Raw genomic sequence first — 25,130 nt, forward strand, 5'->3', positions numbered from 1 at the left:
CCTTCTCTGTAAAATGAGATATTCACAGCGTAGGGTTGCTTTGAGGACTCAATAAAATAATGTTATGTAGGCCGCAGTCAGAATAGGCTCTTGGCAAGAGTACAGTAAATAATGAATTACGGTGTGGGGGCGGGGCCAACGCCGGGAGGGGCGGGGCTCTGCCCACGTTTGCTCCTGCGCAGCCCGGCTTGTGCACGGTTCAGGTGAGACCAGGGCCGGCAGCTCTAATTCGCAGGGGTGACTTGGACTACCCAGAGCCGGGAGCGCGGCACGCTTTGGGGGGCATCGCTAGAGTTCTGGGGCCATGCTGAGGACACTCGGGTTTTAGTGTCTCCAGTCCGCTGGAGCGAGCGCGAGACTTGTCCGAGTGTTTCCGGGTCGCTCGGCCACGTCGGCCCCGCAACCGGGGCGGCGCAGGCCGGGCTGGAACCTCCAGGGATCCCGGGGCAGTGAGAGCTGGGGGCAGCCATGTTGCACCGGGGAGCTGGGGTGACGGTGGGAGCCGGAGGCTGAAGATCGTGGGTAGCTAGCCTGGTGTCCTCGGCTCAGACGCCTCGCAGGTTGCTTGGCTCTTCTTGAAGGTGGGAACCCGAAAAAACTGCTCTTGGTAATGAAACCCGGAGACGTAGCTGAGAAACCTTGTTTTCCAACATCTAGCCTGTCAGAGACCTTGCTGTGTGAAGTCTTGTTGCCTGGAAATACTGAGCCCGGTTGATTTCCAGCTTTGATTCACAGATGAGGGGTTTTCAGATGCAACATTGAGCATTGTCTTAAGCTTGTGTGCCTTGAGTTAGCTTCTCAGCCCGGTGAGATGTTAACGCCAAGGACACACAGCCCTGCGTTTCTTTCAGCCCATCAGAGGACGGCTTTAAACTTCACCTAAGTTCCATCCTTCTCCAAACTCTTGTCTAGTCTTGTTCCTCCTCTGCCAGTTAGTAACCTACCTTTGTCGTGAAGAGTGTGCCATTCATTGGTGGTCTTATCAAATGGGCTTTATCAGTCGTCATAAACACGTCTCCTGAGCTGAGGGACTTGGAATGCAAAATGTGTGTGTGTGTGTGTGTGACACATATTTTCCAGAAAGTTAAATGATCTATTTTACAGTATTATTTGTATTTTATTGTTTAAACCCTTATCCTCATCATCTGCAACAAAACAAAACAAAATTTTTCTTGGATTCCTTACACTGTGGGTCTGGCTACAGACAGGCCTTGTTTTGTTCTTTTCATCCCTTGAACATTAAAAATAACCCCAAGAGAGCACCTGGACTGATTAGGACTTATTTCCTGTCAATAATGTCCAGCTATGCCCTGGCTGGTTTAGCTCAGTGGATTGAGCGTCGGCCTGCGAGCTGAGTGTCGCTGGTTCGATCTTCCAGTCAGGGCACATCAGAGAAGGAAAACTCTGACTCCAAAAAACCTCCGCTGCCTTGCGGCATACCTCTTCAGGGGAAAGGCTAAGGGAGTAAACCCCGACAGAAAATCCGGAGCCGGAGTCCCTAAGGCGGTTTGACGTTGTAGTCAACACCGGCAACTCCTGCGGCGCACCTGAAGCCAAGCTGTATTGACTCCGTCTCCCTTGGACCCTTCAGCTGCGAAGAGAGGGGGGGTCTGCTGCATGGGCAACAGCAGACCCTCCATATCACCCTGCCCAGGCTCTGTAGCTTCAGCTCCACTGGAGAGGACACTCCAGCGTCATCGCAAGATGTCGATTCAACACGGGAGGAGACAGATGCCGTGTCACTCCCGAGTCGGACTGCACAGCCATTCTCGGCGGTGCAGATAGACACTTAAGAAGCTACACCATCGTCTCTCGAGACGGACGGCTGCCGACGACGACGAATGTCCAGCATTGTGGTAAACTGCAAAACAACTCTTGCTACCCACTCACCTGCCTGATGGTTTTAAGTTCTTTCCTTTTTTAAAACTTCCTCTGCTTCATTTCTTTTAGGTAAGAATAATACAATTTTCCCCCTGGCTGGTTTGGCTCAGTGGATTGAGCGTCGGCCTGCGAGCTAAGTGTCGCTGGTTCGATCTTCCAGTCAGGGTACATCAGAGAAGGAAAACTCTGACTCCAAAAATCCTCCGCTGCCTTGCGGCATACCTCTTCAGGGGAAAGGCTAAGGGAGTAAACCCCGACAGGAAATCCGGAGCCGGAGTCCCTAAGGCGGTTTGACGTTGTAGTCAACACCGACAACTCCTGCGGCGCACCTGAACCCAAGCTGTATTGACTCCGTCTTTCCCTTGGACCCTTCAGCTGCGAAGAGAGGGGGGGTCTGCTGCATGGGCAACAGCAGACCCTCCATATCACCCTGCCCAGGCTCTGTAGCTTCAGCTTCACTGGAGAGGACACTCCAGCGTCATCGCAAGATGTCGATTCAACACGGGAGGAGACAGATACCGTGTCACTCCCGAGTCGGACTGCACAGCCATTTTCGGTGGTGCAGATAGACTCTTAAGAAGCTACACCATCGTCTCTCGAGACGGACAGCTGCCGACGAATACAATTTTAAGCTTTTAGTCCCCAGGGTGATCACATTATCAAAACGAGAGAAGGGAATTTGGAGGGAAGGGATACCTGATAATGATTTTAGTAGGATAATCCTACCAAGGTAGGATATTTAATTACCCCCACCCTCAGGCATTGTGAAAAGGAGTCAGAAGTGAATGGAATAAATCCATGATAGTGAGCAGGGCTGGGACTGCTGAGTGTTAGAGAACATGCCATCTGCACAGAGGACAGAACTATGTGACAAAGAGCACACATAGGACAATATCAAAATACTGAGCTTACAAACCATGGTTCTCTGGTTCTCTCTTATTTTTTAAGGAATGTGGGATTTATGCATTTTCCAGCTTTATTGAGAGGCTTATACATTTTACTTATTTTTTAGAGAGAGGGAGAGGGAAAAAGAGAGGAAGATAAACATTAATGTGTGGTTGCCTCATGTGCTCCCAACTGGGGGATCTAGCCCTAAACCCAGGCATGTGCCCTGGCTCGGAATTAAACTGGCGACCTTTGATTTGCAGGCCGGCAGCCAATCCACTGAGCCACACCAGCCAGGGTGGATCCCTGGTTCTTGACTTTAGGGTTATAAGGAGGCAGGGTAAAAACTTGGGTTTACATTTCATATATTCAGTAAGTCATAGGTGCCATTTTCTTGTTATATAGCCCTTTACCTTGGTTAGTTTTTACTTTAGAGAAAGAGGATAAAGACTCAATTCCTCTCTTTTGATTAGTTTTTATTTTAATTACAGGAAGAGAATCAAAATCTAAAGTCTAGTCTTGCCACTTATTGGGTGATGTATGTCAGTTTTCTTCCTCATTTGGTCCAGTGGCCTCCTGTATAAACATTAATTGGAATTACCTGCTAAAGGGCAAATTACTGGGACACCTACCCTAGAATTGATAAATCAGAATCTGGGGTTTGGAGAATTGCAGGTTGAGGCCCAGAAATGTGCATTTTAACAAGCTATTGGGTGATGCAGTTAGTTTGAAAGTCCTGTTACAATAGTAGCTGTTCAGGAACAAGAACCAGTTATTGCTCAGCTTTGTATAAAATGCTTGGACTGTGGCACACAGTTCAATATATGTTGTATAACTAAATGAAAAGCTCCTGCTATAACCATGTACAACCACTTATAGAATATCCTTACTTTTGTAGGGTATTTTACAGCTTTCATATACTGTCGTCGGCAGCCGTCCGTCTCGAGAGACGATGGTGTAGCTTCTTAAGAGTCCATCTGCACCGCCGAGAATGGCTGTGCAGTCCGACTCGGGAGTGACATGGTATCTGTCTCCTCCCGTGTTGAATCGACATCTTGCGATGTCGCTGGAGTGTCCTCTCCAGTGAAGCTGAAGCTACAGAGCCTGGGCAGGGTAATATGGAGGGTCTGCTGTTGCCCATGCAGCAGACCCCCCCTCTCTTCGCAGCTGAAGGGTCCAAGGGAAAGACGGAGTCGATACAGCTTGGGTTCAGGTGCGCCGCAGGAGTTGCCGGTGTTGATCACAACATCAAACCGCCTTAGGGACTCCGGCTCCGGATTTTCTGTCATATACTGTACCCATTAGATAATACGTTAATTCCTAGTTCAGCTAAAAAATTATTTAATCTGTCTTCCACCATTTTATATCCTTAGTTTTAAAATTGTAATTTCATAAATTGTTATTTTTACAGTGCCTTCGCCAGTTCTCCTCTCTGCTTAATCCAGCCATGTTTTTTGGTTCATTGTGGCCCGAGGGCAGTGATTTTCATCTCATGGCACACATAAACTAATTGCTAAAATTCTGCAGCACACCCAAAGATATATTTTTGCCAATCTGACAAAAAATAGGTATAATTTATAGGTATAATTTTTATTCATTCACACCAGATGGTTATTACTGTGTTGGCTGTTGTCATTTCTTTATTCACCAGTCTTAGGGAAAAGAGGTCAGTGCCCCTGACTAGTGTTATTGCATGTTTTAGAAATTCTTGCAGCACGTAGGTTGAAAATCACTGCCTTAGGGCATGGGATTGAAAACTAGGAACGTGGGACATCTCTAATACAAATAATAACTTTGGAGTTTTATTCCAATAGAGCTAATCATTCAAAATGTGGGAATTAATTGGTATAAAAGCCGTATTGCGTCTGAACATGCTCATTTAGGTTTACATATTTTTGTTGTTAAACTCAGGATGGCTCGCACTTTGGAACCGCTGGCAAAGAAGATCTTTAAAGGAGTTTTAGTGGCTGAATTTTTGGGCGTTTTTGGAGCATATTTTTTATTTAAAAAGATGGACACAAGCCAAGGTAATCATAAATCAGAAGTTAATAGACGGGTATGCAGTCTGCTAATGCATTTTTAGTGCAAAATGACATTTTTAGAGAAACTTCAGATTCAGCATTAGGCATTTTTATGGCCACAAGGGGAAACTGGGTGTTAATTATTCTTAGTGTCCTCCTAAAGTTAATGTTTGTAGACTAGGGAAGATGTTTCACACTTCCTGACTCTTGCCAATGGGGGGCATGGGCCCAGTGTCCTTAGTCTGGCTTCTTTTGGGAGCACAGATGAAACTGATGCACCTCATGGTTCGGTAGAGAGTAGTGTAGCTGAATTATCAAAGTAATCAGTCCTTAGGTTCGCATCAGTACTGGGCACTGAAAACCTTTTTCATGCCACTGGCTATCACTGAAAGTGCTTTGACATTTTGTGGGGCAAAATTTTAATGAGCTCACAAATGTTTAAATTAGGAAATGTTTTCTCTTTCATCAAAGCAGTCCTGCGTGGTGGCCAGCTTTGAAACGTGTCATTTGTTTCTTAAAAGTACTTCCCTGGAACACTGTTCCGTGGTAATACTGGATATTCACATAGTCTCAAAAGTCTCTGTACTTTTAAACTGTAAGTAAGGGTATAAAAGAAAACATCCAAACAGTATTTAAAAGCAAATTAAATTTTAAGATCACCTTAAAAGTAGTCTTATTTCTAAATCCAATACAAGGTCAAGTTGCATCCATAAAAATAATTCAGTTACATAAGGGAATTACACATTAAAAATTTAGTTTTAAATATTTCTAAACTTTTATTGTATATATAGGCCAGAATTTAAAAAACTACAAAGTAACTATGTATGACTATATGTAAGGCAAGTGCAATTTAGACCCAGAAGGATAGTTCCTGAATTACCAGGACCTTAAGAGAAATTTCTAATCTGTGGGATTCCTATTTTATAGACCCTAAGGCTAGCACTAAATTATGGCTGTGTGGGTTAATATAATGAATTTCTCATCATGTCTAATTTTAATACTTTTTTTCCCCCCATCAGATTTTAGGCAATCAATGAGCAAGAAATTTCCCTCCATCTTGGAAGGTATGTTTTAGGTATCCTATTCATTCCATAGGCATTTATCTAAACTAATTAGTAATTTCTTTATGATCCATTATGAGCTAAATAATTTTATTTTGTTATGTCAATTTCCCCCCAAAAAAGAAAAGATACTTTTCATACTATTTTATTTAGCTCCTTCTGAGAACACAGTAAATTCTCACCAAGAGTAACCTAAACGAGAGCAGTTAGCTCTGGCTGGATATCTGAGGAGGTGATGGAATCAAATCACGGCTTAAAATTTAAAACCAATCTCAGGTTTGCTAACATCTTGGAGCTGTTTCTCTGTCAATTAGATAATCATGCCCACTTCAAAAATGTTGTAAGAATCAAACAACTTAACATTATGTAATTGGCACAGTACTTAGGTACCTAATTATAGTGATTATTACAGGTGTTTCTACCTGAAATATGTAGCAAGAAAGAAAATAGCTTGATATTTCTCAATATTGTTTAATTTTAACATTTTTACATGATTTATATAACTGTTTATTCATAGTTTATTACAAATCCATTGAACATTCTGGAATGTATGGAATCAGAGAGCAGGATCAAGAAAAATGGCTGAAGAACAAAAGTTAGGAGTAAGTAGAATTTTAATTTACAATTTATTTGGAAAGCTCTCATTTTCTTTGCTTTTTAATTTTCTGAGTGGTTTTTGGTCTCCTCTTTTTGAAATTCTTCTTTTTCTTGATGATACTCTTCACATCTCTGTTGTGTAGCCAGTCATCGCGTTCGGCCTCCCATCTAAGCTGTTTGAGACCTTTGGCGGGGGGAGAAGAAAGATGAGCACACTACAGAACATCCTAGGGGCAGCAGGGACTGCTGCTCTGCCAGGGCCTATAGTTGCTTCCCATGCACTATGCAAACTCCCTGCTTGCTTGTTACTTTCCTTCCACAGTTAATGTCAAACATTACTGTTTTATAAATAAAAGACTAGGACAGGAAAGGAACAAATGCGCTATAAAGATTTTATTTCCCCTGAACACTTTTACTAGCAAAAGAACAGAAGCCAGTAACTATCAATATCAGAAAAAATTAAAATGTCTATAAAGCACTTATAAAGTTACTTAGCCAACTCATAGTATACGATCTTCAGAAGTTCTAAGTATGGCTATTAAAAAAACCTCAATGAAAAATTCAGGTTACTTACTTGCATTATCTTTGTTAGCCATGGCATTCATGCCGATGTTATCAAACTTGGAACCCATATTTTCATCCAACAGGTGGCCAAACTTAAAAAATAAAGGGTTGGGGGTGGGAGAGACATTTATTAGAAAACTTAGAACAATGTTGAACAGCTAACTTCTTAAAACAGTATATTAACCTTACCTCTTCAGCAGATACAAATAGGTTGGAGTCACTGAGATTTCTTTTCTTTTTTTTTCTGGGTCCTAAAAAGTATGAGCCTAGATTATTAAATTGTAAATCCAATGATTTTAGAAAAATATAAATCTTTCAATATGGTTTTGTTAAAAAAAATTATATTTGGGTTAAAATACACAATTGCAATTATCTTCTAGTACCATTAGGTAGCTGGAATTTAAAGACAGAATTATATTTAAGAGTTAGTTTATACTATTTTTTAAAAAGGTAGTATCCTAATAGAACTGTTCGGATGACTATTACATCTCCTTGCCTTTCAGATCTCGCCACTGATCAAGGTTTACCCTATTTCATAGTATCAGCAAGATTAAAATTCCAAAGCTGATATGGATAGATTTTGGAATATTTAAGGCAAAATGTAAATTCTAATTAAGCCAGAGGTTCTATTCTTTGGATGGTTAAGAAATTATTGAAGGTATGTTTATTGCATTATAAATACATTTTGTTTATACTTCTCAAAATAAAGTGGTTTATCTTTAAAAATATCTCACCTATTCTGGATATATAAATTTTTCAAAACAGGTAAAATAGTAAAACATCTTTTTAATACTAAGTTCTAATTCACACATTAAAATCCAACCATTAAAAATATATTAACTAGAAAGTTTTTAATCCATTTCCTGAAACAACATTATCCAAACTCTTTCCATCTTTGACGTCAGTGTCTCGGGCAGTACTGGAATCACTTTTTAAAAAAGGTGTACTAAGGAATAAAATTAGTCATAAAATTGAGCTGTTTAAGTGTATAATAAGTGTAAGTTTACATAGCCAGCCGTTCAGCCACAATTTTAGAGCATTTCCATCAACTTCAAAAGATCCATAATGTCCATTTGTAGTCACATGACCGCTCCCATGGCTTTGCTTTTTCTGGCTATTTTATATAAGTGGAATCATAAATGGTTTTCTGTATCTGGCTTCTTTCATTACATATAACAATTCTCAGGCTCATCCATATTATAGCATGTATTAGCACTTCATTCCATTTTACTGCTGAATAATGTTCCATCGCATCAGTATACCGTATTTTACTGTCCAAGCAACAGTCAATTGACATTTGGGCTGTTCCTACTTTTTGGCTATTATGAATAATGCTGCTGTGAGTAATTGTGTACAACTCTTTGTATGAATATACCAGAGCCACTTTTGATAAAATAGTTTCCAGAGCATTTCATCTCAATTTTTATTAAGGTGAAATGTATATTATTGAAGAACTGTACATGATGCTATTCTTGAATATTTTATTTTAAGCTGAATGCTCATTGGTATCAGATTAGAAAAGGTATTTTTTTCATTCATCTTATAGGTATATATCTATGACTTCAATTAGTAAGCACTTTTGCTGTACTGCCTTCTTAAAGAAAGTTTCCTTTCTTTAACATTTGTAAATGTAAGGTGAAACCCTTCAGGACCAATTAACAAATCTCTGAAATTCCTTTGCTTCATTCTTTGTTTTAACCAATTCTGTCAGGTACACTTGAATCTCCATCCAAAACTATTATTGACTGAGATATGAGATTCTTTCAGACTATCGTCTTCTTAAATAGTACTTTATTATTAAAAATAAGGTTGTTGAAAGAGCATCTTTTAATATGACAGGCTCAGTAGGACTGGAGATAAAGCAACATTTCTTTTCTAAGATAAGATTTTGAGGAAAATTTCGCCTTATATGTTACTATTAAAGCTACTATTAATTCAACTGAAAACAAAATCTGTAAGACCTCATAATTTAAATAAGTATCAGGTAAATCAGTCTAATTAAGAGAACTGATTGTTAGCAGTATTTGAAAGAGCTGATAAAAATTTTATAAGCATAAAAATCTGACAGATTACTACCAATATATAGTTTTTATTATTTTTTACTTACCGTCAAATATTTAATGTCAAAGTTTTTAATATTATTTAATTTTAATAAAGTATTGTAAAGTTTTAATTATTTTTAACTTTGCAAGTCTATTTTTATTCTTCAGTATTTACTAGTAAGCAGAAGCTAAAGAGACAAAGCATAAAAAAAGCACAAGCCTGTGTATGTAGCCACAGAATTATGGAATGAAATACTTTTGTATTGCTGTCTATATTTTCATCAAAAACTTAAGGTTGTCACTTGGTAATAGTACTTTTTTCTTTTATTAGCACGTTACAAGTGTTACACTAAAATGGATAATCTGATACAGCAGTCCCTCACTATATCGTGGTTCACTTATTGCGGCCTCACTGTACTGCAGGATTTTAAAAAATATTATACGTAATAATTTATCGTGGATTTTTCGCTATGTCGCAGGATTTTGTGGTACTGTATACGTATGTTGTTAAAGTTAAGTAGGTTTACGAGTGTAGAATAAATGTAAGGTTCCTATTTCGTGGGGGGTGGGGAGTCTGGAACATAATACCTGCGGTAAGTAAGGGAATACTGTATACTTTATAAAATGTTACAGAACAAATGAGCAGAAAGAATTCCTATCTGTTTTATGTAAGATATTTTTGAGGTTAGAATTATTTTGTCATGGCAACAAAATGACATCTCATAAAAAAGGAAAATGAAGTTAATAAAGGGCATGGATTTTCAGAAGGGTCAAGTGGCAAAGAATAAGAGTTGGCTGAGAAAAGGCAAAAGGTGTTTATGAAAAATGTAGGGTTTATATATAATTGAATAGTTTAAACATGAATGAAAAAAATGATTGAGATATTCAGATGTGAGAAGAATTTAGGAACAGAAAATAATTGAAGACATGTGGGAAATAATTTTTACATACTAAAATACATAAGACTGTTATTTTCCATTATAAAAACAAACTAAATTGTATTATCCAACAATTTAGAAAAGTTAATTTCCCGAAATAACAAGTAGTATCTTTCACATGCATACTGCTTATGTTTCAAAGAGACTAAATGTATTTTCTTACCTTGAAATGATCCAGCAAAGTCAAAATCATTTGCACCTTTCCTCTTGCTTTTCTTAGAATTGACTTTAGAGCTGACTTCATCAAGTTCTGTTACCAAAAAAAAGTGCTACTAAGTAATTTAACAACAACAGGACTGCTCTAGGGTTATGATGAATGATGAATATTGACTAATTTTTAGAAACTACTAATTACTATTCTAATATTAAAAGCAACATAACAGTTCAACAGGTATTGCACAGATACCCTAATTGTTTATTAAAATAGAAGTCCAAAACTCAACATTCAGTTGCTTAAAAAAACAAAAACATTCAGTTTCAAATGGGAGGGAGTAAAGGTCCTCTTTAAGCTTCTGGCTGATCTGAGTATTAATTTGAATACAGAGTAACAGTAAAAAACATTCATCAGAAAAACTAGCCTACACTAAGGAAGAAAGGAAGATATCGTTTGTTTCTGTCTTTTAAAAAAAAACCTTACCTTGCATGCCCTCACTTTCATCATCCAACACATCCATGAATGTTCCTCCAACTTCATCAAGTTCAGTAAATTCTTCATTCATACTTCCTAGAGAAACTTCATCATCATCCAAGTTATCAAGGTCATCATTACTATCTTCGGAATCTTCGTCTTCTGGCTCACCCTTAGCTCCTTTTGTTTTCTTTTTCACATTGCTGAAGAAAAACAACAACTTGTAACGGAAAAGAGGATGCTGTTTTTTAAAATGTGATTTGATGACTACAGGTTATTAGGTTATGATTAGGTTTAAAAGGAGTTACAAAAGGCTCAGAGCCTTTATTTAATATGCACAATAAAGGTCCCAAATGAAAGTACTGGATTCATTTCCCAAGCTTATTCAAGAGGGACAACAATTTGGGAAATGCTGAGAAAACAGTGAAAAGAAATACTGAAGAAAGGTCTTTTACCCAGCAAAGTCAAGATCTTCCTTTCCAGAGGTGAAATAATTATCATCTTCAAATGTATCTGCCAGAGGACAACATACAAATTGTGAGATATAGCAAAGAATAACAAAGTTGACGTGTCTTATTTCTGAATCAATTAACAGAATTCTTCTGTTTATGATGAACCCCAAAATAAACCTGACTTTAATTAAATTCCTAAACTAAAATTGGATTCAAGTTAACTTCAGATTCTATCTACAGTTCTTCTATAGAAAGAGGATAAATATCAAATAAAACATTTATCACCTACAGTTCTTTTTACTTTATTAGAACTATTTAAGTGAACTCAGAGTAAGCTTTTCTAATTTTCCATGTTCTTTTCAGTCTAAATTTCAATTAAGGTTTTCTAGCTCTGTGGATTATAAAGATGAAATAGATGGAATAGTATATTGCTACCAATAATGCAAGGAAATTAGTAACAGTAAAAATGGTTTCTCTTTTATAAAAGATTTGGCTTTAAGAATGAATATACTCATGTAAATATACTTTTTCTCCATGAATTGTCATGTAAATGATAATATCCCACCAAAATAATTTTTAATCCTCCATTGGGATTTTCACAATATTCTTAGTTAAATGATTTTTTAAACTAAGGTCACTCTACCACTGATATTCCATGGTTCTATAAATAGGTAGTAATAAATTATTTTACAAATTGAAGAGTCATTAAATTACCAATCATCTCTGCAAATTCCTCATCATCCACATCTTCTATACTTTCTTCATCTGCATTCCGTTTTTGTTTCTCTTTAACAATAGCAACTTTTTTATAATACCTAAAATAAAATTTCATGTTATATATTTGATAATTTTACTAATGGGCCTATTTTACTACAATCAAAGCACCTATGACCAGTCAACAAAACAAGTGTAAAAACTGTTAATTCAGTTGGATGTAAATGACTAAAATTTGTATTTATTGTAGAAAAAATTTTGAATTCTACAAAACAGTGGGAAACTTCTAGAATGTGAAGCATATATTTCAAATATTTAGGTTTAGTTCTTAATAAAAACACCTCAACTCACCTTAATTAAATGGCATATGTAAAAGCTTGTTTCAGGGTCAACACTAATGATAAAAGTATCAGAATATCATAAAATGTGGCTGACATCTAGTCACAATATTTTATCAGACTTACTGTCATATTAGGATACAATAAAACTTAACATTTTGCAGATGGGATCATACCCTCAAAATTCTTCACACAAAATGTTTTCATAAAGTAAATCAAGTCAAAGGAAATCAACGAATGAGATAATAGTTCCTTTTCTACTGCAAGGCATTTAGTAATAATACCAGTGGGTTGAGAACTTAGCAGCACAAGGAATTTTCCTAATTCTGCTTAGAGCCACATTTTGGACTAATGACTCAGGAGTTGTCTATCATTACATTAGACTAATACAGATTTAAAACCTGTAAGAAAATTAAAGACTAAGTTCCACAAAGTCAAGATTCATAAAACAAAAATTATGCTAATTAAAATCCCCCAAATCCTTATTTTAGTTTTACTTAGCTATCTTAATATTAGCAAAATGACTGATTTATAAATTCTCTTCACAAAAATGGATACTGATATGTCCTTTGATCTTTTCAAGGTTGGCCTCTGTTAACAAAGCATTTTATGGGTTCTAAACTTTTAGATTTTAACAGTTCCCCAAACGAAACTATATTAAGTATATTACCTATAGAAGAACACTTGATCCACTGGTATTTGGCTCTCTTCTTTTGCAAGGAACTCCTTACTGTTCACTAGAAAAATTCAGTTAAAAATTTTAATTTATTAAAGAAATTCTTTTAATGTTATTCAAGCTGTTGAGACTACATACAGCATCCCTACAATTCTAAAGTCTCAAAATGTAAGGTAGGTAGACAGAAGGGAATCCTAGTGTGCAAAGGGAAACCTCTGGAAAAGTCTGTGTTCAGGAAAGCCAACATCTGAAACTGATCGCTGGCTATAATGAAGAGTGGGCAGTGTTTAGCCAACAGTACATCACAGTGAAAGAACAGTCTCTCACTGTCTTCCAACTGCATATCAGATCTGAATTTCAAGATATAAAAATTAAAAGTTCTTTCAATAATCACTTTAAACTTGCCATTTTCAGAAAAATGACCACGCCTGCCATCTGGGAACAGGAAGCAAAGGCAAGCATAGAATTACCTACACTTTAACTTAATACTGAGGAAAACTAAGAAACAAGAGTAGCGAGCTCCAAGGACTTCATTTTCCCTCTTCAGAATAAAAGTTTGACATCCCGATTAAAAGGGAATTTGGCTTCTAATTCTAACTCTGTTAACTTTGGGCAAGTCTTTTCACACCTGTGGACCTCTGTGAAGTTAGCTGGAAATGAAATGATTTATAAGGTGTGTTTTCACCTTAGCCTTAGAATAAAAAGGAGTTGGGATCTGGTATGCAAAAGGATGTTGGCTCTGCATAGAAAAACAAAGAGTCAGATTCCAAGATGCGTAAATACCTATAGAAACAGAACGTTACCACTAAGTTAACATGATGTTCTGGGACAACATTGTGTGGGTTTTCTGTTAAGCTCATATTAGAGAGCTTAAAATGGTCTGAACTATAAAAGACAGTAAGTACATACATATAGACATACATATATATATGGGGGGTTCACTGATAAAACTACAGATGATATCAGAATGGCAAAATATTGATAACTGTTATAGCTGGGTGATGGTCACTGGGGAAGGGGGCAGGGGAGAAGCTGATCATACTTCTTATTTACTTTGGATATGTTTCAAGTTTTGTGTAATATAGTTAAAAAAATAAATAAATAAAAAAGGCCTGTCAGACACAGTAGACCTAGGAATGCCTACACATTCTTGGGAACAAAAGATGGCCAATGTCTCTGGTGCTTAGGTTTTATCCTAATACAGTGGAGCAAAGAATAACACAATTTATGTGTCACTGACTTGTACTATCTTAGAAGTTTCAATTGTCCAGGCTTTTATAAATCATTATAAAGTATTTTATAAATACTTACCAGCAAGACTATGACTATCCTTCATAAAATGTTTTCTTTTTGGCTGCATCACAAAACTGTCTGTGTTTTCTGAAATGTAAAATCAAGACAGTGTAATGTAAAACCTAGTTATGTGCTCATACTGTTTATTAAATGTCAACACTGAAGAGCATATAATTCATCAAATAGAAGCGTACCTTTGCCTTTATGTGGCTTTGGATTTCGGTAGACAAATCGATCCAAGAATCTCATTAGTGTAAAATCCTGCAGTGGGTCCCCTGAATACTGAATATAATTTCCCTGAAAGGTGGGGGGGGGGGGTGTAAATTTCAGAACTTAACTCAAATTACATGTATTCATCCAGATGAGGAAAAAAATAGGAAATTGTAAGCGTATATTACAACATGGAAGGCACAAATTGCAATAAATGACTTCAAATATTCCTGTCATGCACATTATTCTTTACTTAAAGAAATTAGACACTCATACATGTTCTATGATACATTGCTGGTTATATGAATACTACAGGTCCTTTAACCGTTAACCAGGAACCAAGCCCTGAAGTAGCAAAGAGGAAAGGGGAGGGCAATCTTTCTCTAGGAGAAAAGCCAGAATGTACTGAGTAACTGTGGTTTCCTAAAACCTGTATTTCCATTCGTCCCACAGTGGGAAGACTCAACTGTTGCTCTGTATTAAACAAGTCATTGCTCCTTTACAACAGCAGACAAATGTACAGGATTCTATCTGGTGGAGAAAATACTGTGCGATCAATTATTATCTAAAACTAGATTAACTATTTGTCTTTATCTTGTCTTTCGAATATTTCAGACTTACCTGAAGGATAGTCTTTGCAAATAGAGCCACAGAAGGATGAAAATGTTCAGACAGCTAAAAAGAAAAATGTGATTGAGGTCAACTCTTACAACAATTATTGATTATTTACGAAAACCCAGAGACTTGAAACTTAAGCTAATACATTAGGAATGATTCTCAATATTTTGGTCTCCGGGCTGCTCAGTGTACTTAAAAATCAAGGACCTCAAGAGTTTCCTTAATTCAAGTGGGATAGCTCTACTGTTATTTAGCTAGTTAGAAATTACAACAGAAACTTTTTAACTTAAAATAACAATAAACCTATTATATATTAATAGTTTATTTAAAGTAACAATAAACCTATTACATATTAATAACATATTTCATGAAAAATTATATTAGTGATTAGAGTAGCATTATTTTAGTTTTGCAGATCTACATAATGTCCAGCTTAATAGAGTACAATGGATTCTCACATCATCTTCCATATTCCATGTTATTTAAAGAAACTCTGGCCTCATACAGATATATAGTTGAAAAAAAAGAGGGTTTATTAATAGCCTTTCACATAATTGTATACTTTCTTCATGTTCAAGACAGTGGCTCTCAAATACCCAAGTCTGAATAACCAAAATGCTCAGCCAGTCTTTCATGAAAAAAGTAAGTAACTGAGTTTCCATCAACTACACAGACACTTGTCCTTGGGAGATGAAACAACCTTCACACTTAGGTACGGAGCAGAATGCATGACACATTCTTGCTGTATATGCACACAGGATATTAAAAACAAATGTACTTTAGAGTCAAGATAATAAAATCAGTAATTCTTCCTGCCTCATCATTCTTACATGATACCGGCCTTTTTAAAAAAAACTGCAAGTAAGTAGCAGTAAAGAATGTAACAGATGCAAGTGTATCTCAATGTTAGTCTTTAACATGCTAATGCAGCAACAGTTTTACCTATCATTTCCTTTATACCATCAGTGCCACTGTCAACAGTGTCGAAGGTAAATAGTGTCTTAGTATCATTCTGAAAGTAGCTGTGACTTTGAGGACTTGCTGGAAAGGGGTTAGGGACCTCCAGGAATCTGTGACCACACTTGGAGAATCACTGTATAGGATTATTTGCTTTACAAGAGAAATCACAAAATATGAGCTACTCCTATGCATTTAAAAATAACTTTATTTGCAGAAAGTGCTTTCATCACAAACTTTTCAGGGGTATCTAATGCATAAGCAAAATTTACCTATTTTTCAGAGCTGTTATATGCAATAATTTACCTAAAAAAGCAAAACTTATTTATAGCCACATACAACATCCATATTTTGCATGTACGTTATTTAAGAATTTTCTAGCCCTGGCTGGTGTGGCTCAGTGGATTGAGTGTCACACTGCAGACTGAAAGGTTGCCTGTTCAATTCCCAGTCAGGGTACCTGCCTGGGTTGTGGGCCAGGTCTTCAGTTGGGGGCGTGCGATAGGCAACTGATAAATGTTGCTCTTGCCCACTGATGTTTCTCTCATCAATGTTTTTCTCCTTCTTTCTCCCTCTTTTCACCCTGTCTCTAAAACCATAAATATATAAATAAAAGTTTTCTATATGTGAATGCATAAAGACATAAAGGTGGAAATTTAATGTTTATCAGAGGCAACAAGAAATATGGCTTATAAAGTATACAGCTATGTGACATACTTCAAATTGCTTCCTTGTGACAATTAACTCATGTCTAAATAACAACTATATTAATTATTTGCAAGAAAAATGGATACTTCAAGGTATTAAATCCATGAGGACAAATGTATAGCACAAATGAATCTAAAGACAAATTAAAATGATCTTACCTTTTTGAGTTCCCAAAAACTTGTATTTTCAGCTCCACAGAACAAAGGGTTTCTACTGAATGGATCATATGTGTTTAACCGTTTGCCACCTGAGAACAACAAAACCCCAGAATATCTCAAATGTCACTATCATTAATATCGTTACCAACAGATATAATTTTCAACATTCTTAATTAGCCAGGCATCCTACCTAGATTAAGAACTCTAAGCCCCTCCAAGAATTTATCTTGGTACCCAAGCTAGCATTTGCTATTGAATAAATAAGGCAGCATTTTATCCCAGTTACTAAAAGGTTCCCTTCAAAACTTCTACCCGTTTCAAATAGCAACAAACGGTACTGATTTCTTGGTCAATTAGGTTATAGTGTTAAGACGGCAAAAAACCTGAAGATGAAATAGGTCTCAAGTCTTTTGGAACTTTAGAGTGCTCTAAATATTTGTCATTAAATTATGCCCAGAAACAATTCTCTCTTGGAACAGGTTTTACATTTTCTTCATGTTTTCAGAAACTCAGGATTAAAAAATTGAAAACAAAGGCTTTTCAGAACAACTATGAATTGTCTCTTTCACAACGTACATGCTCATCATCCTTCTAAAGAATTATTTTCAGTTTAGCCTTAAGACAACTGATGGCTTTTTTTTAAAAACTCTCCTGGTGGCTACCAGACTTCTCTTTTCTACTTCACAAACTGAAATTTGGAGAGAGAAAATAATTTGACCCTGAGTCCCACAAGTTTGAAGAAATAGGTCAGGCATATTTCTTGATTCTCAAGGCTAGTAATCTTTTCTTTATAGCCTCAAATGAAGAGAATGCATTTCTAAGACTTCTTTTGGCCCTAGTATTCTATTAATAGACAATTCAGTTTGTGTATGTATATGTAAAACCTAAAGTATCTACCTCACAGAAAGTTTTCAATCCTAAAACATTACTTTTAAGAAACTGTAGAGGGTGAATATGATGCTCAAATAAAAGAACTGAAACTTCCACACAATTCACAATATCTAACTAAATACTTTCGTTTATAAATAAAACCTTCATGTACACTTTTGCTATCTTCATATATGTCCCATGTTTGAGGTCCTTACATATACAGGTAAAGATCAAGAAACTAAAATTGGTTCAAAGGTACAAACTTTTAGATTAATAGCTGAGGAAAATGAAGGTTTATTGTGCATCTAATGTGTCCAGAGTTTTCTCATTAAATCTTCAAAATTTCAAAAGGTATTTGCTTTAATTTCTAAGATTTATATTATTTATTTTTAAAAAAGATTTTATTTATGTTTTAGAGAGAATGGAAGGGAAAAAGAGAAGGAGAGAAACATCAATGTGTGGTTGCTTCTCATGTGCCCCCAACTGGGGACCTGGTCCCAAACCCAGGCATGTGCCTGACTGGGATTCAAATCAGCGACCCTTTGATTCACAGGCCTGCGCTCAATCCACTGAGCCACACCAGCCAGGGCTAAATTATTTTAGAATGTATATTTACTACCTGTAGTGTTGTTAATAATTAAATGACCTATTATATTAAAAACGTACGTCTAAGGTCTTAAACATATCTGGTTATGAGAGCTTCCATTTTAAAGACAGCAATACTGAAGATTTCTAAAATGGTATAATATTAATTTCTATTCAAATCAAAGGGAAACAAAGTCCCTCTTAAAAATTCAAGAGAATAATTTAAAGATTTAAAAAACTCACCTTTCAAATTATCAAAGTGTACCCAAGATGCAGACTCTGATTTTTGGGTTTCCATTTGACTTTTAGACACAGTTTCTTCTCTCTCAACTTTTTTCATGTTACCTTTCTCTTCATCTGCATGAGAAAATGTTTCTATGTCTTCATCATCTCTAACGTCAGTAAAATTTTCTTCACCATCAGACTCCTGAAAAAGTGGTTTAATGAATCTGGGCTAATCAACTGGAAGTCTGTATTCAATTATGTGAGACAATTTTAAAGAAGATACATTAATTGCAACTTTGGTGAAACATGAAAGTTCCTTCAGGGAGAATTAGATCGGGAGGGGAGAACATCTTTATTTCTTAATGTAACAGAGTTAAGTTTTGAGCCAAGAATCCCGGAGACCTTGGGACTTTATTACATAAAAACATTCAGAACAAATTTCTGACATGTTTTAAATAACCCTACCAGGTAGATGTTATTATGTTCATTTCACAACTTAGGGAATGGGCTTGAGATCTCCTAGCTCTATAACCATCTATAACCATTCATATAATTGTAGTTTAGTGTAGTGTGGTTTATTATGAGTAAGAGGGTCAAGCAATACGCTCACCTACAAACTATACACCTGGGACTAAAGCCCAGGTCTGTCCAACTGCAGGATTCAAGTCTGACATGCTCCAGACAACTGAGAAAGTTACTGTCATTGAAACAAAGAAGAAAAACACCAGTATATTTCAGAACCCACTCAATTTAAAAAGCAGTTGTAAAATATACCGGATGATCTTCCAGTTGACTTCTTAAACCAGGTTTTGCTTTAAGGATCTCAGACACAAGATATAAAGCTCCACATATGAATGGTGGCATCTGCTCACAAGTAACTTGAAGTAACCTCTTCACAAAAGCCTTCACCCTGCGCAAGACGATGTCAGCTTTCAGAGATTTGTAGACAAGGTTAAGAAACATGGCTTGCTTCGAACACATCATCAACCCTGGATCCAACATCTTCCTGTAAAACAAAAATAAGATCAAGTGTTTATTCATAATTTTTCTACAACCAGCAGCCACATATCAGGGGCAACTACTAACCTCCTTATTTTAGAACAAGTGGTCATTTTTGCCAAGAGGTAAAATGCAAGTCAATGACCCAAACAGAAAGAATGATGGCATATTTCAAAAAATCACCCACTCCTGCCATAATGCATTGGCACTAAATGCCCGCATACAATGTGTTTAGAAAGGGGTATCTCCATTTGACAGAGAACATGTTCCTGAAGTTTTTAATAAATCACATTTTTGTAAACCAAACAATTTCTTCATTTCTTAATCCCAAAACACTAGAGACTTTTTATTTCAAGGCTTCTTAATAAAACAAAGAGGAAATAAATACTTTAAGAAAACTTAAAAGCCCTCTGGGGAAATCCACATGTAAGAGCTCTTGGCAAGCAGTAATTTAAAGAATTTAGGAATGCAGTTACTCTTCAGATACGAGACTGTTGTGTTAAACACTGAGATGTTGAACAATATTAGCAAAATGTTTTTCAATAGATTCCAAACATTTTCTAAAAATTAGAAGTTCCTGTGACCCTCAAAAGTTATAACTAAAGATCCCCAAACCTGTACATTTTCAGCACTAGAATCTCTCCAAACTAAAAAAGTGAAGTTTTAATTATTGAAACAAAATAAAAAAGAAAACTGTACTCTTAAGAGTTATGCAAAGGCCTTTGAGATTCTTTTTAGTGTCCCAGTGCTATCAGTGCCAGGAAATATCGTGAACTCCAAAGCCAGCTAGCTGGATTTGCTCCCTAACTTGATCTTGTATTGTTTGTGTGATCTTGAACAAATTACTGAACCTCAGAGTGGAGGGCCATTCAAGGATTAAACTACGAAATGCATGTGAATAATATTAATAACAGCAGCAGCCAGTACTTACAGAGAACTTACTATGTGCCAGGCATTGTTAAGTGCTTAACATACTTATGAAAAGTACATAGGGTAAAATATACATTAACTAATCTTATTGAAGTCCTCATTTTGTCATTTTCTAGCTGTGTAACCTTGGAAAAGTTTCATAATCTTTATAACCCTAAGATATAGGTTTCTCACTCCATTCTATAGACAAATAAACTGACACGGTAAAGTGGGATCGATCATGTCTACCGACAGGGTTATGAGGATTAAGTAATTTGTCCCAAGTTTCACAGCAAACTAATGGCTGGGACTCAAACCTAGACAGTGTGGTTTGGGTCCAAGAGTTAACCACTACATTACATTTCTCACAAGACATACGACTGTAAAATTATAAAAATTGATTAGAAGGAAATGCAAAGCTTGTTGGTACCCTTGAATAGCTGCAAAGTGTTTCCTCACTGTTCAAAACATCATGCCTCAATGGTGCACTGGAGGACGTTACAAAGTTCGATAAACAAAATCTTAATCCCAATATTAAAAATAATGCCAAAACTGCAACCACCAAACCTCCCTCTCTAACAAACTTGTTTACCATCTGACTTCCCTAATATAGATGTAAGCACGTCTAGTGGTGGGAATTTTGTTCACTGTGCTCTATATCCTAAGCACCCAGAACAGGACCCAGCATATAGCTGGCACTTCCATTCGTGCTGAGTGACTAACTGGCCGCGTGAAGGACAGGATAAAGAAATATAGGACTGAGGGCGGGTGGGGAGTGGGGAGAGAAGGAAACTTGCTCGTGTAGTCCTATCTCTTCAATATCCCAAAAGATTTAAAACAAATACAGCAAAATATTAAATTTGAAATTATTAAATGGTAGGATACCATTGGTGGGGGGTGGGGGTGGGGGTTGTATTTTTCTGTATTTTAACACCTCAAAATAAAAAATAATAAACAGTGTTTTCAAAGCATATAACCTAGTTGTCCAACAGGAAAATGAAGATTAAGTGACTTAGTCAAAGTCAGTAACAAGCCTGAGGGGACCCTAAAATCCAGTTTTATAAGTCTTTCTCTTGCCCCACAGAGGGGCACTGTGTGTGCTATAACATTATTCCTCACATTCACATATTGGAAGGGTATTACTTACCTGTATAATGCTGCGTAATAGCGATTCGATATTGTCTGCTGAGAATTCATCACTTGGAAAAGCAACATTAAAGCCTGCACACTGGTATTAAAATTCACAATATGTAACACTCTAAACAGCGTATCAACCTGCTCCCTCACTTTGTCATCACCAGTCTGGGCATAAGGATAGGCCCTATTCACACCTGTTAAAAGGGCACTAAGCATTTTTGATTCAATATCTTTTTTCTTGATACAAGTCCGAAAAAAACAAAAATAAAGAGTTATTAATTTGTTAGCCAATTCACTTTCTTCATGGGAGAGAACCATTTGATTTAAAAAGCAAATTGCATAGTATTGTGCTTTGGAGCTGATATTTGAGCGAAAGAGCAGCCTTTCCACTTCACCACACACAACGCCTTTCATGTTGGGATGCTTACAGAGCAACGTCTCTAACAGATGGGAGGCTTTTGTGGCTATTCTGTTCTGCGGATCTCCCAGTTTGTTTACCACTTGCATAAGAAGAGCCTTTTCCTCCTCAGGTTTGTTACAGAGCAGCTCATGTGCCACAGAAAGCGCTCTGGTTTTGGTGGCTACTAATGAATCATGACTTAAAGTTTCTAGGACCTGTACAAATTCAGCCACTAAGTGTTTCAGCTGGTGTTCAAAATACCATAAGATCAGCCTTCTGTCTCTTGAGTCCCTGTTGCCACTGGACAATTGTTCCAGTTGGTTGAAAGGATGCTGGCTGAAAATCCTTAGTTTTCGATTATCTGGCAAAAGGTCTGTAATGAGTAACTCTTTGAAAGTATCCAAAGCCACGAGGCACTGCTGTTTGCTGCCCTTCTTTTTCACAAGGTTTACGAGAGTTTCTACAAACTGGAGTGTGTGAACAGCATCATCCTGAATAAGAAGAATCATGGCTGCCATCCTGTCACCTAGGGTACCCGATGATACAATTGCCTTCATCCAGGTAGAAGAGGCTCCCTTTTGATTATTCGTCTTATTTTTGTATAAGTTAATTTCATGCTCATACAATTTCTGAGCCAAAGTTTTGTACTTAGACACAATATCCTGAGGCTGGGGTTCCAAAGAATATTCACTGCTATACTCAAGATCAAACCATTTGCCTCCAGGCTTCAGTAACAATGCCTGTCTCTCAAAAAATTCAAAGACGTCCTGTTGTTTATCTTTCTTAATTGTTACAGCACTGTTCTCAACAGAATGTTGTTCTGTTCTCTTCTTGTTTTTCACCTTACTGATTGATGTCCTTTCACTTTCTGCTGCATTTTGCTTTTTATTACCTAATTTAGGTATACTTGCTTTTTTGCTGGCATCTTCTTTGTTGCTTGGTTCATCTTCTTCAATTATGAAAGCTTTTGCATACTTGGCCAAACTCAGATTTTCAATAAATGCTTCCAGTTCACCTTGTTGAAGGTCATCAATTGCTCCTTTTTTGCCTCCATCCACAACTTCCTCATTCTCATCCAGAGTAGCCAGCATAAGGTAATCTTGCTGTATAAACACATAAGGTTAAAAATAAATTACAAATCCAACAGCTTAATTAAAACTTCAAAAGTTAATGTGAAACCTGTATCTTTGAAATCAAAGTTGTCACGGTATTGCCCGATCTCCTACCCCACATCAAAATAAATACTTGACGGATCTGAGATTTAAATGTAAAAACTAGAACCATAAAATAATAGAAGAAAGCACAACATAATTTTAAAAACATTTTCAGAGTAGGGAAAACCTTTCAGACTTGACAAAAATCTTTGGGCCCACGAAAGGAAGAATGGGTAAATTTATCATTCTCTCACACAAAACATACTCAAATCAAGACAAATAATAAACTGGAAAAAATTACTGGCAACTCATATCAGTAATTGGGCTCAAGAATTAATATAAGTTCCTACACATCAACTAAGGAAATAACAAAAAACCCAACAGAAACATGTGCAAAGGTATAAACAAATAGATTCATAGAGGAAAAAAAGTGATTCTTTAAAAATATGAAAAGATGCTCAACCCACTGACATGTACAGAAATTCAAATTAAAACCACAGTGATGTATCCATTTTTTAATTTGTCAGAGAGCAAAGATAAAACTATGACAGGTGGTGTCTGGGAAGGAGGAGAGGACGCACGTTCCTTCACGGCTGATGGGAGTGTAAGCTGGCACAGCCTCTAAGGAGGGCAATCTGGCAACTTTAAATACATAGAAGACACATAACCTTTGACCCAGCAGTTCCATTTCTACAAATTTAGATTACATGTACATTTACAAACGTGGAAAAGATACCGAAGGTTATATACTGAAGCACTACTTAAAGTAGCAAATACTGACAACTTACATATCCAAATAAATGGCTGATAGAAAATTAAGATAGACAATGATTTATGCAGGAATTAAACTAATGACATAGAACTTTACATTCTGATATAGAAGGATCTCTAACACAGCAAAAAAAAGGATGTAAGATATCATGTAGATATAGTATGGTGCCTTTTGTGTAAAAAAAATACAACGCACATGCATGTGTATTTCTTTGGAAGACACAAAAGAGGCTTCTAAAAATACTGCTTCTTGAAAAGTAAATTGCATCGCTGGAGCTAAAAGTGCGGAAAAAAGCTTTTCACCATGTATCCCTTAAAAAACAAAACAAAATCCTTTTTGTAGCATGTACATATATTACATATTTAAAATCAAATACAACCCCAGCACAGAGCAAACTGTGACTCTGCTCCTGTAAGGTGCATTTCTCTTGCCTCTATTCCACCCTCCTCCCCAATTCTAGTCTCAAAAGAATACTTAATAATAAACAAAAATAAGCCAATTTCTGTCACCTCTTTGTCCCAAATATTCTAATGGTTCTGTCAGACTCAGGGTAAAAGCCCATACTCTTACCTCACTCTGCCTCAGTTAAACTGATATTTCTGTTGTTCATAAAACATGGTTCAGTCCTTACTTCCCTTCAGGTTTTTGCTCCAATATCTACCTCAGTAATGGGTTCCCGGATCCCCTCAGCGTCTGGGATCCTATGTATTCAAGAGCTTGGTTTCTGCTCCTTTCCCACAATCAGAACGTAAACTCCAAGAGCTTTCTGAGCGCCCAGGGAGCATGTGCACGTACTCGGTGAGAATACAAGTTAAATGACCAACACCAATGGAGTTCAAAACACGGACGTCACGCGGTCGGTGCCAGAAGGTCAGTCCCCTGTGACCACATGGAGGGCCAGCTCTACTACGTAAATAAAACGAGAGGACCGCCTGCATTCTAAGGCTGTATCATAAAAATGCTCAATTCGGCTTTTATCTTGTAAAGAGCAGTGGAAAAGAAGTGGCGCGGGAAGCGCACAGAACACATTTCGAAGCTGGGAACTGGGTCCAGGACTCCCTCCAACTCCTCGGCGTGCGGGTCACGTGAGAGACGACCCCCCGCGCCCCTGGTCCCCTTCTCCGGGAGTCCAAGGCCATTACCTTGGTGCCTCCAAGCCGTAACACTTCCTCCATGGAGAACCCATTGTTACCCTCCTCGTCGTCCTCGTCAGTATCTTCTGCCCCTTCGTGAGGACCCCAGGGCCGCTTGGCGTGGAACTCCAAAGGTCTCTTGACAGCCGCCATGGTTAGCAGAGCACGCGCGAACTGTTCACTGGTTCCTTCCGCTGGGCCGCGT

The 25,130-nt window shown here is 37.1% G+C and overlaps 2 protein-coding genes across 3 annotated transcripts; one reads left to right on the plus strand and one right to left on the minus strand.

The window, feature by feature from the left end:
* Positions 1-145: 145 nt before the first annotated feature.
* Positions 146-7,737, plus strand: CEBPZOS (CEBPZ opposite strand). Of its 2 annotated transcripts, none has more exons than XM_090281163.1 (5): positions 146-203; positions 4,678-4,793; positions 5,807-5,851; positions 6,366-6,450; positions 7,513-7,737. In XM_090281163.1, exons 2-4 carry the CDS (start codon positions 4,679-4,681, stop codon positions 6,446-6,448), a joined length of 243 nt encoding a protein of 80 aa, XP_090137289.1. In that variant the 5' UTR covers positions 146-203; position 4,678; the 3' UTR covers positions 6,449-6,450; positions 7,513-7,737. The 2 variants fall into 2 exon arrangements, with proteins under 2 accessions (XP_090137289.1, XP_090137290.1); XM_090281164.1 differs by lacking the exon at positions 146-203 and adding an exon at positions 238-607.
* Positions 6,300-25,108, minus strand: CEBPZ (CCAAT enhancer binding protein zeta). The gene is made up of 16 exons (XM_090281162.1): positions 24,935-25,108; positions 21,477-22,969; positions 19,196-19,427; positions 18,440-18,623; positions 16,742-16,830; positions 14,922-14,975; positions 14,285-14,387; positions 14,109-14,177; positions 12,792-12,858; positions 11,784-11,884; positions 11,073-11,130; positions 10,627-10,820; positions 10,153-10,239; positions 7,199-7,260; positions 7,020-7,101; positions 6,300-6,629 (listed from the first exon to the last, which is right to left on the minus strand). Exons 1-16 carry the CDS (start codon positions 25,076-25,078, stop codon positions 6,490-6,492), a joined length of 3,159 nt encoding a protein of 1,052 aa, XP_090137288.1. The 5' UTR covers positions 25,079-25,108; the 3' UTR covers positions 6,300-6,489.
* Positions 25,109-25,130: the final 22 nt, after the last annotated feature.

This window comes from Furipterus horrens, unplaced genomic scaffold (assembly GCF_987537825.1).
Source record: "Furipterus horrens unplaced genomic scaffold, mFurHor1.1.pri manual_scaffold_6, whole genome shotgun sequence".
NCBI lineage: Eukaryota > Metazoa > Chordata > Mammalia > Chiroptera > Furipteridae > Furipterus > Furipterus horrens.